The 13,113-nt window shown below is 41.1% G+C and overlaps 1 protein-coding gene across 1 annotated transcript; it reads right to left on the bottom strand.

Annotated features, from left to right (window-relative positions):
• Positions 1–277: 277 nt before the first annotated feature.
• Positions 278–12,999, bottom strand: LOC115773808 (hyaluronidase-5-like). The gene is made up of 8 exons (XM_030720724.1): positions 12,978–12,999; positions 3,622–3,869; positions 3,292–3,458; positions 3,042–3,210; positions 2,711–2,929; positions 2,465–2,623; positions 1,616–1,705; positions 278–724 (listed from the first exon to the last, which is right to left on the bottom strand). Exons 1-8 carry the CDS (start codon positions 12,997–12,999, stop codon positions 278–280), a joined length of 1,521 nt encoding a protein of 506 aa, XP_030576584.1.
• Between the last annotated feature and the right edge of the window lie 114 nt (positions 13,000–13,113).

The raw sequence follows: 13,113 nt of genomic DNA, 5'->3' as shown, positions 1-13,113 counted from the left end.
ACATATGCAGTCAAATCATATTCAAATAACCTGTTTGGTATCATGCAGTCAGACACAGGTGATCATAGATTCTGCCAGTGGTCATTGTTTTATTCATAGTACATGAAGTAGCCCTACACCCCCACCCCCCACCCCTGAGTACTTTTTGCTGACACCGCAAAAAGTATTAGTATATATTACCTTTGTAGTTGTTCAGTAGCACCATAGTCACTATTTGTTTGTCAAAGCTATTTGCTTTGGGGTTCCAGACCAGCAATTTAGGTTGTAACCAACACATTTAATCATTAGCTGCATTCAAGTTCTTATTAATCTTATCTTTAGCTGTGCTGGCTTGCTGAGTGTCATCTAATGCATATTTACTCGAAGTATGGGAGTTCTGGTACAGTCCTTGCTTAACTCCAAACATCAGGGCCTTGGCGAGCTCGCTGTATGTCCTAGGAGTGCAACTCAGTCCTTTGTAGCATTGACAGTTAAATCTCCTGCTTAAGGACTTCAGGTCTGCCAAGCTCGGGCTTCCTAGAACAAAGTAGCGTTTCTGAATACGCACGACTCTGAAACTCTCAGGGTTTAGGTGGAGGTAGTGGTTGGATTTGTAGTTTTTTCTGACACAGCGGCCATTCCCTCTGCACAGGAAGTCACTGCACAGCTGGGCAGCTGTCGTGACATTGGTGATGTAAGGGTTGAGGGTGGAAGTGAGGTAGGATGAGAGAGCTTCACAAGACGTCTGGGGAGGAGGAAAAGGAGTGCAAAAGCACAAAATAAGATCACTCTAGTTGTGGTCAGAAGTTTACATACGCTCATCATGGGCATGAATATCAGGGCGGCAGGTCAGTTTTGTTACGTCCAGACCACAGATATATGTGTAGATACCATATCAGCTGCTGTTGGGTTGCTGTGTTGGAGTGGTTCATGAACATGGCTGCCATATTGTTCAGTGTTCAGGAGGAGCAGCACCTCATAGTAAAATACTATTGAGGCAAATGATGCTATTGATACTCTTACTGTAAGCTGAGTTAATGCCAGCAATACAAAGATCTCACAAGGCCAGATGTGGCAAGTTATTTTGATGCTATCTTAGTGTTAAGCTAACCAGCTACTAACTGTAGCAATGGTGTCACCTTTTCATGTAATTCATAGAAAGCAAACTAGCATAATCATGTATATTATAAAATGCCCAGCTATTCCTGTGTGAGAACGTTGTTTTGTCAATTGAGAAGTTCATTACCTGCAGGCCACGCAAGAGTAACAAAAATATTTCACAATAAAATAAAAACCTAATGCACTGTATAGCGGGCAACAAAGATATGTAACTGCATATAATATGCAATCGCAGGCAATTAGGATATGTAACTGTAAGAATATTAATTACACGGTGCGATCTCTGTCAGAGACATTTAAACCATCATCACTTAATTTAGGCTTTGCTGCTGTGGATTAACTACTGTGGTTGCAAAACCAGCCACCACAATCAATCAGCAGATATTATCTGTCTGTTGCAGACATAAGCTGCTTCCTGTATCATCTAATTAAAGTCTTTGTCTTGGTCTGACTGAATGACATCAATACATTGTTATATCTTTCAGCAGTCCAATGGAGGTCTGTGGTGTGACGTTACCTGGTCATCATAGTCAGCACTGGCCCCCCACAGCACAGTACCAGATGCTCCAACTGCCACGCTCTCCCCCACGGTGCTGATCAGATCCCTCTGGATGTAAATAGTTAAACATCTTCACTAATGGCTCATCACACACGTAAAACCACGCATTGACTTTTACCATTTACAGAAATGTTCAAAAACTAAAAAAGAATCTTTACAGGAAAGGGCTTTCTTATTTCAGCAAGACAATGCCAAACTTCATTCTGTATTTATTACAACAGCATGACCCTGTAGTAAAACAGTCCATGTGCTAAACTGGCCTGCCTGCTGTCCAGGCCTCACAATCATTGAAAGTATTTTTGGACATTATGAAATTACCAACAGAGTCAAACTTAGACACTAAAGATTCTCAAAACCAAAAGAAATGACTTTCTCTGCAATTCGTCTTCTCTCAAGGAGCTTAAAGAACAGGCAGTGTAGATGAGTTTTTAGCAACATGGTTACACAGGCGAGAACAGAAGATAAGGATTACAACCTCATGTGGGAGTTACCGCCTGAGCAGGGTGCTGTTACACCAAAGAAACTGAACTCCTCTTAAAACTGGACGTCCTGGCTGGAAAGACTTTGTATGTATGAAGTAACCTAAGATGTAAGATGTAATCCAATCAAGTGGCATTCACCCTCTAAGGAAAAGATGGTCTCTGTTTCAGCTGTAAAGTAAATTAGCTTCTAAGCTTAGTGGTTGTCATTTGTAAATGTCTCTCAGGAACATCCCAGCTGGGTCAGAAACTCATGCTGCAGACTATTACGTAATGCACCTGTGAACAAGGCTTTAAACAAATCCACATTTAAATTAGTCTTGGTTACCTGGCTGAGGAAGCGTTTGTTGTCATCAACAAAGACAGGACGCATGTAAACAAACACGGGTGCAGCAGCTCTCCATCCGGGCAGGGCGGACACTCTCAAAGCCTCCTGGACGCGGTTTCTCACCATCAGAGCGGCTTTGGGATTGTCTGCTAGAGAGCTCTGAAACAATCCAAAAATGAAGGAAAAATTACAGCTGAAGAGGAAATAATACTAGAGATAACTCATTCATCGAGAAACATCACCGACCTGCAGGTACACAGAGGGGTAAAGGGCCGTGCTTGACTCCCACAGCCAGAGCAGCTCATCGTTTTGCCTCCTCACCTCCATGGAGCACTGGCCCGTGTAGTGCAGGTCCTGCCAGCCATAGTTATAGCAGTTTGGGAACAAGTAGAAGCCCCAAAGATAGTTGGGTCTCATAGCTCTGCCCAAGGCCAACATCTCTGACATAAGATTCCTTGCTGCCTCCTAAGAGGAAGGAAGGCAGGAGAGAAGGAATGATGACATGAATAATTAATAGGTGCTCACAGCTCTATATTATGTATAATTTATTATTAAAGCTCACACAAAGTGTTCTGACCTGAAACTGTTGTTTGGCTTTTACTGTGGCCTGTTCTACTGTGAGGGAGAGGTTAGCCTGCATTACATGGGCCACTGACAAAGTCTGGTAGATTCTTTTGGTTCCCCAGTTTCTGTCCCATAGGGGGCGCCATTCCTCCCAGTCTATCACAGCCAGGCCTCTGGTTGCCCTGGAAGAAATAAGGAGGGTGATGAAGGTAAATATTAGCATCAAACATGTCACTGGTGGCAAATAAAATGGATCTACTTACCTGGATGGGATGTAGTAGTTAATATCTGCTCTGGCCTTGTTCAGACTGGCTTTCAGGTTAGCTCTCTGAGGGATGCCACCATGGAACTTTTTCCTACTTTTGAGGTCTATGTGTGGGTAAAGACCCAATCGATCTGTGTAGAAAAGAGATAGAAACTGTCCTGGAACCTGCAGAAGGAGCAAAACCAAACAAATTCATGCACATTCCCCTTATGTAAGTGTACCTTTAAGGACAGTTTTATAACCAGTGAAAGGCCTCATGGTCCAACATGACTATAAAATGTCTGAAAACATCACAACTGCTGATTAACCATTATCTTTTCACTCGTACCTTGGCAGGTGTGGCCACTCCTTTAAAGGGTGAGGTGTCCAGTGAGATGTTGTATCTGTTACACACTAGATCGGGGATATTCCAAGTAACAGTGAACGGCTGGTGTTCAAACAGCGGGCCCGTGGCGTGGGGAAGGTGGGCAGGTGCAAGGCGAGTGGTTGTTACTTCTGGAGGAGATGACGTGGTTTTGTAGGGAGGGAGTTGTGACTTTTTAGAAAGGGCAGGCGGTGTTGTTTTGAGGGTTAATGCTGCAGAAAGGGATGACACTGAAAGAGGAGAGAGAAGGTTTTTTAAAGCACTTTGAGGTAAAGATTGAACTAAAGTTGAGTTGGAGAGGAGAAATAGCGGAGCCGGTGAGAAAGGAGATTGAGGTTTAGGAGGATTTGCAGGCTGAAGGTGAACTTTTTGAGCAGAAACGGGATACAGGCAGCTTTTGGTCTGAGGAGATTGAAGGTTTTTGTGTGAAAGGGGTTTTGTAGTTTTGTAGGACAAATTCAGATGTTTGCAGGGGTCAGATGGCAACCATGAAATTTGTTTTAGGGGTTGAAAAGGATAGAAAGAGGTGTGGTGACAATGGCCTGAAAAAAGACTCGCAGAGACCTTTTTGCCAGGCAAATGGATTTTTTTAGAAGTCGAAGGTGAGGTTAGGACATCTCTGTGGGATGCTGGGTTGCAGAGTGGAACTGATGTTTCAGAGGCAGATGACTCTGGATTTGAGTCAGCATTAAGTGGGAGTTTTGATAAAGAGCGAGAGGTACTTGCAGGAGAAGAAAAGTAGGTTTGGGACTGTGATACGGTGGGAGATTTTTGCACTGAAAGAGTGGAAATGGTAGCGGGCAGGATTAAGATTGATTTGTTAACGTCAGCAACAGGAAGGGTCGTGGCTATTGGAGCCGTCAGGGCTGCTAATGCAGCGAAGAAAGAGAAGGGGAAGATCGACCGCGTGAAAAAGAGAAGCAGCGGCACACGTCCTCTGCTCTTTTGTGCAACTGAAACCATCCTTTCACCTGGTTCAAAAACAACAGAAACATAAGAAACAGTCATATCCTGTAATATTATTGTACCATCAATATAGTATACTGTATATGTCACCAAGATATTCAGAGCACACTGCTGTGCATTATGTCTAATTTCTTCTTTTCTGAGTGGTTACTTCCCTTTCTTTAGTTACTACACTGTATTTCTGAACATGTCAAGGCTGTTCCTAATTCTGCACAGCTGTCACGTCTAACCTCAATCCTGCACTAAGTGTCGGTTGTAGCTTGGATCACTTTTTTCCTAATAACTCCAGCATACAAATCTCCCAAATGTTAATCCAACCTGACAAACCTGGCCTGATTTTAATCCCCTTACTTTGCCAAAAATAACCACAAACTCCAGAGCTTGTCATTTCTGTGCATAATGATTTCCCCCTAGACATTTCAGTCACATTTATAAATAAACTGGTGACAAGATCAATCATAAAATATGAGCTCAAAACTGACTGCGCAGAGTATGCAAAGAAAAAGGCACAATACCTGGACATGCCTTCATCCAAGCCGTCCCAGCATGATGTATGTCGATTTGTTGACCGCCACACACAGAGTGAGGGCATCCTTACAAAAAGGGCACTGATATTATGAAGGTGGGACAGATGAACAGAAGTGTGAAGGAGGAGTAACATGATTAGCATCCCTGCGTATAGTCTCAGGAAAGAAAGAAAAAACATGTTGATCACATTCTGTTTGACCTGGAGCAGAAGGAGGCACACCTGGGTGTGAGGTTATGGCGCGTGCAATGTTTCATAAGTGCATAGTGGCAAGACCATCGATATACAGCTTAGACTGCCTGTCACCTTGGTTTGCTATCATGACCAACAGTGCATTCTATCCCTACAGTGAGGAGGCACAAAAGTTTGACGCCCAAGTGCCAAGAGAGCAGTACTAAATATTAAAACACATCTTTTTTTACTATTAGGAAAAACATGCAAAAAATCTGACACAATCAGCGAAGTTTACAAAATAATAAATAAATAAATAACTGAAAATGTAAGTAATAATTGCACTTGTCTCCTTAATTTTTACAAATATTAACCCTGGACTGTTTACTCTGTATGTGCTCTATGTATTCATGTGTCTAGACAGACATATGCAGAACACCATTTGGTGGTGGTTATTTCACATGTTAGTGGCAGAGTGTAAACACAGGCACTACGATCTCTGATACATATACAGATACTGTATGCATGCCACATGTTTGTTCCTGTTAATGTTACTTACTTAGTGCCTCACGGTCTTTAAAACTATTATATAATTTAAAAAAACTCACATTTCCCTTTCTTTTAGTGCAAAGAAGTAAAAGTTCATTCTGAAAACATTTACAGCATGCAATGCAAGCGCAGTTTCAGCAATATGTCTTCAGCTTTCCTGAGTCAGTCCACTGTCATTACAAAGAACTGCTGCTGCTGCTGTAAATCAGAGAAAGCTGTTGGCTTCTTGGCCTAACCACCTTACTTTGCTGTGCTATGACAGGCCAGGGGTAATGTCTTTATCAGTGAGAAGGCTGTAAAAAGGCTGTGAACCATTCTTAATGACACAAGCAGCTTCCTGCTGCAAAAAAATACAGTGCAAATTCCAAACATTGTGTCCTCCTTTTCTCTGATTTCTACTCTCTGTAAAACCATCCTGTGGGCCAAACTGGATCTTTCAACAAGCCATTTTTATTATATTGTAACATTTTCCTAGAAAAAATAGATTTATATAAATTTCTTTGTAATAAGAAACCACCAGCAGCACTTCTAGAGAAAGGCTCAGTAGAGCAAGTATATGCTTACCCCTATTTTTATTTCACACTGTCATCCTTGAAGTGGAGGCCCTGGGCAGTCAGCCAGTAGATTTCAGGTATGGTTTACACAGTGGCAACCACAGAAGAGCTCCTCATTCCACAGCATGTGCAGCTGGTCATTATCAAGAACAGCCCACCAGTTTAAAGGAGCTTCCAGCCAATAAGCCCTGTGTCTACCAAAGCTATGAGCAGTTGCATAAGCTGCATTGTTTCTTCCCAAACAAATGTGACTGCATCACTGCAAACTCCATATTTAAGCTGGGAAATCAGTCCCACATTTGACCCTCACATCTCACTCCACTTATTAGCCTCCCATTACAATGCATGTATGCAGAATAGCATGGAATGCATCCTGACATATATAGTACTGTGTCATGGTTTAGTTACCAGTGTGCAGCTTCAGCCACATAAATAGCTAGTTCAATGCTGCCATCTTCTGGTGTAGCTGTAAAAAAAAGTTGCAAGTTTTTAAAAGATTCATCTCATCTGTTTCTTGTGGTGTTCGATTAATAGACACCAGTTATGAAAAATATGCGGATCATGCAAGCTGCATGATCAAAGATCTTGCCTTTATTTAGATGTTAGATTCAACTCATTGTCATTGTGCACACAAGGCACACAACAAAATGATCGTTCCAGATCACTCATCCAGAGATGAGCATCTGTGGTCATGCAGCCAGCATGGAACAAACTACCAGCTGCTGTCATGTTGGTTGTTGCGAGTTGGCTGTATGGCATTCTTCTTGTAGAACTGTATCAAAATGCATTATTATGCTTGATTTGATGTTATTAACCCTTTATCAGGCTGTAGAACCACATAAATTTCTCCCAGCCAATCAGTAAAAAAAACAGCTAGTGACATCATGGCATCTAACCCCTAACCCCCAACCTTAGCTCCAGCTCTCTACAGCTTGCCTATGTACTTTATCGGACACTTTCACACAGTCTAACAAATGTTTTGCTGCCTGTGGTTCGGAGCCATCGTTCCTTTCAAGTTTCTCCCTGAATGGACTGTTTGGATGCCAAGTGACTCGTTAGCTCACTTGGCACCAACTTCTTCCGACAGATGACACACTCCTAATTTCCTGATTCCCACATCCAGACCTGTGTGAACGGAACGGCGTTTCATGTGATGGTTGTTTTTAAAGGATTTCTTAGAGAGGATTTGCCCTAGTATAAGAAATTAATGCACAGAAATTACTGACACAGTAAATTTATTTAATTTGTCATGTTTTGTGCAGTTGTATTTTGTAATAAAAAGGCGTGGTTTATGCAGAATCTCACAGCACACCTGATCAATAATGGCCTGATCCTTAATGATTCTAATGATTACTAATAGGGTATCATGGCGGTGCAGTACTTGGTACAGTTGCCTTACAGCTTGAAGGTCCTGGGTTTGAATTCATTGGTGCACAGGTTAGTTTAATTGGTGATTCTATTCTCAGTTTTCAATTCTGAAATTGGTCGTGAATGTGAGTGCGTGTCTGTCTCTCTGTGTTAGTCCTGACATAGACTGATGACCCATCCAGGGTGTACCCCACCTCTCGCCCTAATGCAGCAGGAACAGTTTCCAGCACCCTCATGACCCTGGAATTGGATAAGCAGAAGAAAACAGATTGACTGATATTTTTACTAATGGTAAGAGCTTATAGAGAAGCAGCAAAAATTTGCCAAATACTGATACATTTTTTTTCTCAGTTTTTATAGTATTGTTCTTCTGTGATCATTTTAGCAATTTTATAAGTAGAAAAAAAAAACTTTTGGGATTATGCTGCAGAAAAAACAAGACATTCTGAAAGTTTTCTAACATTTTATAGACAAAATATGATTAATTTATTAGGTCTACCAGCACAGGTAAGACCAACTAAAACGAGTGCTTGCCTTGCGTAGGAGTTCTCACTTAACTTTGAGCACGTTGCATGGACGAATAACAGCTCTGCCTGCCAATTAACTGTGAGCAATTTAACCACATTGTTTCATTTAAATAACTTTTATAGGCCTGAAGTAATTTCAGACCTATAAACCACTCCTCTGTGGGTGTGTATGTTGCAATACCTCATTGCTGCGCCCTCGGCAGATCACACCTGCCAGTTTGAATAAATGTTTTTTGTTTAGCTGACCCCATTGTGAGAGTTCCAAAAATCCGCATTGTTAAACATACTGCGGAGATGTTGAAAGGCCATCTTTATTAAATATTAATAAGGAGGCCTGTGGGGAACGTCTTCCTCCAGAATCCAAAATATAATATTCATGTCATCTTCTCCCCTCGATCTCTCATAACCTCAATTCTCAGTTTACTGTAAAAAGTGGGTCAAAGAAATGTTACAAGGGCAGCCCCAGAAGGTGCACTAGTACCACCAGAATTAACCCCCCCCCCAAAACGCTTACAGCATTAATATGGAACTGCACCTACATAATAAAAGGGTTTTCTCTTTAAATACGCATTTAAATCCAAGCCCACACGTAAACCTGAATTATTGCTCATGCTCATGCATTCCTGTTAGCACTGCTCAGAAATGTCCCAAAGGTGTCTCACACAACAAGTAAAGTATCTGTTCAGTCCAATTGTCCTATTGAGCAGTGCATACCAACCAATATTAGCTGTCAGTATCACTTAAATTCTTTAAATAGTGCATCTCTGTGCATTTTGACTTGTTAATGGATACAGAGTGTACTTCCTTATGTACTTCCTTATGTTTATCTCTTACGCCAATTTTGCATTTTTCTTTTTTTTTTTCATGCTTGACTGAAAGTGTAAAATACAACCTTGAAAGCAGAAGTCTCACAAACCAAAAGGAACTGAAGAACTCCGAGTTCTCTTTTATTAACAATAACGTCAGGAGGACTGTGGTTGCTATTGGCAGTATTGAGGGTTTACGTTGTCACAAGCATCATAGATCGCACATCATCAGAGTGAAGCAGCTAATGTCATCGATCATCTCAAAACACTGAGCGTGTTCCTGGAATTAGGTGGTTGTTTAAGTCCGCTGAACAGCCGCATAGAGAAAATACCTCTCACTCAGAATCTGACTTCATTCTCAAAACCTCAGCATGAGCACACTTAACCTGTCCTGCATGGGCTCTTTTATGCTTACCTGCACTTAATTCTACATGAGTAAACCTCTCTCGCTGCGTTCTACCAGACTCTTGTTAGACTTGAAAAACCTGACCGACGGACAAAGAAACACGTGGAGAAACTCAGCACTACTGCACCTAGCCTCTGTTTAATGTCACATGACTCAACCTGGGCCATGCATTAAAAAAAAAAAAAAAAAAAGGATTTTGGAGCAGTGACTGAGAAAGAAGGGTGGGAAATAGAAAACAAGAGAAAGTTATACCAAAGGGTGTGTTTTATATTGAGAAACAGCGCCTTCACTGTTCTTATCTATGTGGTACTACATGAGCGCAGTAACTAGGTCTTTACTGGAACTCTATAACCTCTGCTTTGTTTACAAAGTGATATAATCAGGGGGAAAATATTCTTTGCACTCTATAATATATTGTCAGAACCCAGACGGCAAGCCAAAGGCAGATTTTTGCTTTTTGCTTAATATAAAGTGTCACTCACTACGGGTGTTACTGGTGACGTTTGAGCCTGTCATTTCTGCAAGCCTCACAGGAAGCTTTATCAACCCCCACGCTGACCCAGGGAGAGAGATGGAATCACCTGAATGGCACACACATTCACCTGCACACACAGACACACACAGAGTCACACGTATACATGAAGAATCACATGCACTTGTGTCCATGTGCAGCAAAGCAAGCAGATACAGACCCATAACATACACACATACTCCTACTGGGGAATCTCAGGACAAAACCATAAGACTTTTCTGCAAAGAGAAGAGCAAAACTAAGCCTCTTTTGCAAACTGACTGACAGCTTGGATACAATTTTCCTTAAGTAATCTAGCGAGAGGTTACATTTCACACCACTCAGGCAGACTGCTCAAGTCATTTGGCAGCGTAAGGCATCTGCTGTGATTTAAATAAATACAATGATTAGACATGGAAACGAGTATGAAGATGACATGAGTTAAAGTACTATGCCAGCTACGCATATGCCAGATTCAAACAGGATTTATAATCTTAGTCAAGAAGATTATGGATGAGCTTTATTTCAAGTGAATGGTAAATACTTTCATATGAATCAAAATGCAAATTAGAACGTCTTTATTCATTAGTTACATGAAAAAAAGCAGATGAGAAATCTAACCCAGTGAAGTCGTGTAGAGGTGCAGGCTGTTGTATAGGTGTGTAGCTGTATATTATTCAAATCACGCAGTTTTTTTCTTGATGCATAAATGTGCTATTCAACTTATACAGGACACATCAAGTAAATGGTTGGACCTTTTCTGATAGTGACATAACATTACATTATATGTACAACTGTGGTTGGTTTACATTCACATCATGGGCATGAATGTCAGGGTAATTTGGGGCTTTTAATGATTTCTTTGAACTGTTTCCAGGCTGGAATGATTGTGCAGTATACATCTTTAACAACTTTAAAAAACAAGAATTGGATGCACAATTTTGATTTATTTTATTTTTTTTTTTTTTTGTGATTTTCTCTAATTTTACATACAGGCACATAAATATGCAGATACACCACTACTAACCTGGCACTGAACACCATGAAAACCAAAGAAATCATCATCAGGAAACACAGGACTGACCCAGCCCCCGTTACATCAATGACGAGCGTGTGGAGAGGGTCCACACCTTCAGGTTTCTTGGTGTCCTCATCTCTGCTGATCTTTCTTGGTCAGATAACATCACAGCTGTTATCAAGAAGGCTCAGCTGCAACTTCACTTCCTGAGGGTCCTCAGGAAGAACAACTTGGACTCAAACCTGCTGCTGACCTGCTACCGCTCATCCACTGAGAGCCTGCTGACGTACTGTATCACAGTATGGTACAGCAGCTGCACTGAGGCAGACAGGGTCAGGCTTCAGAGGGTAGTCAAGACAGCACAAAGAATCGTTGGCTGCCCTCTCCCCTCCCTGATGGACATCTACACCTCCCACTGCTTCAGCAGAGCCAAAAACATCATCAAGGACAGCTCACACCCTGGCTTGACCTGTTTGACCTGCTGCCCTCTGGCAGGAGCTACAGGTGCATCAAAGCCAGAACAAACAGACTCAAGAACAGTTTCTTCTCCAGAGCAATCACCACCCTGAACTCTCACACTAACCCACTTTAACTGTGCAACACCCACATCTCTGTGCAATGTTATATTATTCATACTGAACAATAGCTATCACTCCTATATTGTGTAATGTGTAATATTCATTCACCTAGTGCAATATTCATTCACCAAGTGCAATACTCAGCATCTTCATTATTATATGTATATAGTTATTTTATTTTTTACAATGCATATATTTTTATACATTGTTTTATTTTCCTGTATATTTTTAGAAGTTCTATTTTTAGGAAGTGTGACTTTCTACTGCATGGCACTGAACAGGAGTGGCCCTCTAACTTCACTGTACATTCTGTATAATGACAATAAAGGCATTCTATTCTATTCATTAAATGTCCCTTAGCAAGTTGCACCTCAGTCAGATGCTGATCTAGCTGTTGATTTGAGGTGAAGTTGGAGAATTTGGAGGCAGTCCTCCTTCTTCTTCAAACTTGTGCAGCCAATAAAGATGTATGCTGTAGAAGAACAGTTTAAAGAAATCATTAAAAGCCCCAAATTATCACGACATTTATGCCCATGATGTGTGTATGTAAACTTCTGACCACAACTGTAGGTCTGTGGTTAATCTTTTTTGAAAAATACATGATATTTATGCAAGTGTCAGAAATGATGCAAACTAGTGTCAGGAGTGCATTCAGTGTTTCCCCATTTTTTTAATCAGCTCACTAGGACTGCCATCCTACAGATAGACCTGTTTATGAGTATTACAAATCCCCTTAGGTGCATTATTAAAATATGAACAAGTCATGCATGCTGACATGCTGCCTGCTTCGTGTGTGTGTGTGTGTGTGTGTATATGTGTGTGTGTGTGTGTGTGTGTGTGTACTGTGTTATGGTGAAACACTGTGCCATACAGTAAGGGCCATATGGTTGGTTCATTTTGTAATCTCAGTCATTTGGCAAGGGTTGGAGAGAGAGAACAGACTTTGAGTTTACACTTTGGCGCATATGTCACACTTTGTGCATTACCCCTGAGGGTATATATAGTAACTAGAGCAGTCTTAATTTTACCCTGTTTTATTTATAGGCTATTTGTAGTGTAATGAAACCAGTGTGGATTGCCTTTGAACCATTTCAGTTCAAGGGGGTTATCATTTCCCAGTGAATGTTTACCATCATAAGGCTAAGATAACTCGATACTTGACCTCTGACTTCAAGAATTTAGGAGCATATTACCAGTAGATGGGATTTTTGTGTGTGTGTAAAAAAACATTTAGCCATAAAGTATCAGTTTAAAGAGTACGGTTAACTTTTGCATTCATTCTCAACTAAATAATTCCTCTCATAAACAGCATTATGTCATCTTATCTGTGTAACTTGTACCTTGTTTCTTATCTCCTCCCATTCCGCACTCACATTCCTGTCATGAAAGCCACGGGTGGACTAGACTAAACCATCTCTAAGTAGACCCCGCTTGGAGTTGTGATTTCATTAAGTAGAATTCGATCACTGAGCTTTC

Source organism: Archocentrus centrarchus, chromosome 23 (assembly GCF_007364275.1).
Source record: "Archocentrus centrarchus isolate MPI-CPG fArcCen1 chromosome 23, fArcCen1, whole genome shotgun sequence".
NCBI lineage: Eukaryota > Metazoa > Chordata > Actinopteri > Cichliformes > Cichlidae > Archocentrus > Archocentrus centrarchus.
The sequence above is the reverse complement of the archived record's forward strand: the minus strand, read 5'-3'. Positions and strand labels throughout refer to the sequence as shown.

Bases quoted from the DNA above. Each gene is read 5' to 3' on its own strand.
- LOC115773808 (XM_030720724.1), bottom strand. From the start codon at position 12,999: ATGGGAGGAGATAAGAAACAAG. The intron at 2,624-2,710 runs GTCGGTGATGTT...GGATTGTTTCAG, and splicing joins ACCCCTCTGTGTACCTGCAG to AGCTCTCTAGCAGACAATCC. The intron at 725-1,615 runs GTAACGTCACAC...CCTCCTCCCCAG, and splicing joins GTGCTGACTATGATGACCAG to ACGTCTTGTGAAGCTCTCTC.